This window comes from Salminus brasiliensis, chromosome 5 (genome assembly GCF_030463535.1).
Source record: "Salminus brasiliensis chromosome 5, fSalBra1.hap2, whole genome shotgun sequence".
Lineage (NCBI taxonomy): Eukaryota > Metazoa > Chordata > Actinopteri > Characiformes > Bryconidae > Salminus > Salminus brasiliensis.
Window position 1 is genome coordinate 8,517,213 of NC_132882.1, and position 2,727 is coordinate 8,519,939.

At 45.7% G+C, this 2,727-nt stretch overlaps 1 protein-coding gene across 1 annotated transcript; it reads left to right on the plus strand.

Moving 5' to 3' along the window:
- The first annotated feature begins 117 nt into the window (after nt 1–117).
- On the plus strand, nt 118–1,804 carry gjd4 (gap junction protein delta 4). Its single transcript, XM_072678695.1, has 2 exons — nt 118–181; nt 612–1,804. Exons 1-2 carry the CDS (start codon nt 118–120, stop codon nt 1,802–1,804), a joined length of 1,257 nt encoding a protein of 418 aa, XP_072534796.1.
- Nucleotides 1,805–2,727: the final 923 nt, after the last annotated feature.

The following is a 2,727-nucleotide window of genomic DNA, read 5'->3' on the forward strand; positions in this document are numbered from 1 at the left end:
TAGGGACTAAATGTGATTCTGACGGACTTTCTGGGACTCCCACCTGGAGTAAGAGTAATATATAGGTTCCTTGTGGTAGGCTGGCTCTTTTTTTGGGGGGAGCCTTGATCTGAAGTCATGAAGAGGCAGGGCACCTCAGAGGTCATCTTCATCGCACTCAATTACAACATCACCATTGTGGGTAAGTGGTTCCTGATGTCCATTGCTGACTCGCATGGCCACGTCACTTTCGTGTAAATTTGTATAGCAGGTATGGACTAACTCATGGTCCTTACTGAAGCCTTCAGATGAATACAGATGGATACTAACTCTGGCATGCAAGAGGTTAAGTTCATTTGATATAGCAAAAATAAAATGATGGCACACTAAAAATGGAAAGTCTTCCAATTACCCAACCCATGCATTTTATACAAGGATTTCCTTTAGAACCTTTATATGATGATCTTCACATCCACACATCTCACCTACAAAAGAAGGCTCCATTGACAAGCATCCAGTGATCAAATATAGCTCCTCTATGGCTTTTCACAAACATCCTTTTTGGTACCTTCCCTATTGTAGCGCTAAAACATGCTTATCATAGCTTAATTCTTCATTTGTTTGTTTTTTAGGAAAGGTATGGCTGGTCCTGATGGTCTTCCTACGTATACTGGTCTTGTTCTTTGCTGGCTATCCCCTCTACCAGGACGAGCAGGACAGATTTGTGTGTAACACTATCCAGCCTGGCTGCACCAATGTGTGCTATGATATATTTGCTCCCTTGTCCTTGTTCCGCTTCTGGCTGGTCCAACTTACCTCAATTTGCCTACCGTACATTATGTTTGTCGTCTATGTGATCCACAAAGTTACATCCAAACTGCCGTTTTACTCTGAAGCTTCTGAGAAGATGACGCTTGGATCTCTCTATAAGATCTACCAGGAAGCTTTGCCTGAAGCATCTCTGTCAAAGCCCACGGTGAAGTCTGAGGTTGGAAGACTGCATCGTTTCACAGGGGCCTACATCTTCCAACTTTTGACCCGGATCTTTCTGGAGGCTGGTTTCGGGGCTGCCCATTACTACCTGTTTGGCTTCTACATTCCCCAGCGGTTCATGTGCCTGCAGACTCCATGCACCATCATGGTGGACTGCTACATATCCAGACCCACCGAGAAAACCATCATGCTGAATTTCATGCTGGGGGCGTCCGCCTTGTCTCTCCTGCTCAACATCATTGACCTGATCTGTGCTGTCAAGCGCTCAGTGAGGCAGAAGAGCAAGAAGAGGATGCTGGTGAAGAAGATGTATGAGGAAGAGAGGTACTTTGTTTCAGGAAATGGAGGCACAAGCTGTGGCGGCCCTGGACCTCAGGACCTGCTGGGTAGTGGAAGCTTTAGGAAAAGAATCAGCAAGAGCTCTGCAGAGGATGGAGCTTCTTTGCAAATGGATGGTGAATCTCACCCACCTACGCCTTGTGGAGGAACCCCTCTTGGCATCAACCTTGGGAAACCCGGCTCTCTGAATGGCAACAGTGGTTACGCAGTTCCGCAGGACGCAGGGCTGGAACGGGAAGGCAGTGAGGTGGCACTGTGTCCCGCTGAGCCTTTGGGCACTCCCAGGTCTATTAGGGTCAGCAAGCGCAGTCGCCTCAAACCGCCCCCGCCACCTCGAAGGGACAGACCTGCAAGCGCAGGGCCACTGGACCTCACAGAAGCAACCGCGGTTTGTACAAGGAGGGTGGGGCAATACACACTCGAGATGAACACAGGAAGTCACCTGCTGTCCAGTGGTGGAGACGGACAGGAGAAGAAATCCGAGTGGGTGTGAAAGTTCAGAGAACACTGTGAAACCTCCTTTATGTGCCTTTATGTGCAGCGATATGCATTGACATAAAGTATCAGTCAAAAGTTTGGACACATCTCGTTGAATGTGTGCTGATCATCGTCTTCAAAACATGTGCCTCAAATGTCAGGGTGACCATCTATTTGTGTACAGAAAAGAGGACACTGGGGACACATGGGGATCCACCGTAGTTAGGATGTTGTGGCTGGGGGGCTTGAAGTAGGCCTAAGTTGTAGGAACGTGGCAGTGTGTGTGTATGTGTGAGGGTGGAAAGCTCTGCAGCTACAGTCTGTTAATGTACATTAATGTACACACATTTACTCATTTTGCAAAACCAATTAATAGCCTTAATGGCCTTTATAACCAAATTATCTCCTCCCAGTTTAACCTACAAATTAGGCCTGCTTGAAACCCCTCCCCAGCCACAACATCCTAACTACTGTGGATACCTGTGTGTCCCCAGTGTCCCGTTTTTAAAAACAAAAATATATATCTATATATATATTTATCATATATATATATATGATCATCAGCACACATTTAACCAGGTGTGTCCAAACTTTTGACTGGTACTCTACTCTAGGACTTGTGATTGTAATTATTACAGCTGATTTCGAAGGCAGGATACTGACCATACCAGTTTGTGTTTTGGGGACTCTGGTTTTCTGCAGGTGATGAAATATTGCTAATTTTGACATTTTGATCCATATCTGAAGCAGCTCTCACTTTTTCTTTTTATAAATAAACCTATTCTCTTTTAGCATATCTTTGTGCAACAGTAGCTCTGGATTAGTGGCTCCCAATCCTGTGCTACAAACCTGTCGTAGTATTCCTTTTTTGGGTTTGTGTCTGCTGATGCTGTCTTGTGTGTTTTTCCTGATTTGACAGTGTGCAATCTTATTACTGAC

What these genes read in the sequence shown, in the direction of transcription:
- gjd4 (XM_072678695.1), top strand. Translation starts at nt 118, where the DNA reads ATGAAGAGGCAGGGCACCTCAGAGGTCATCTTCATCGCACTCAATTAC. An exon ending in TTACAACATCACCATTGTGG is followed by an intron (nt 182 to 611) that starts GTAAGTGGTTCC and finishes TTTGTTTTTTAG; the next exon opens with GAAAGGTATGGCTGGTCCTG.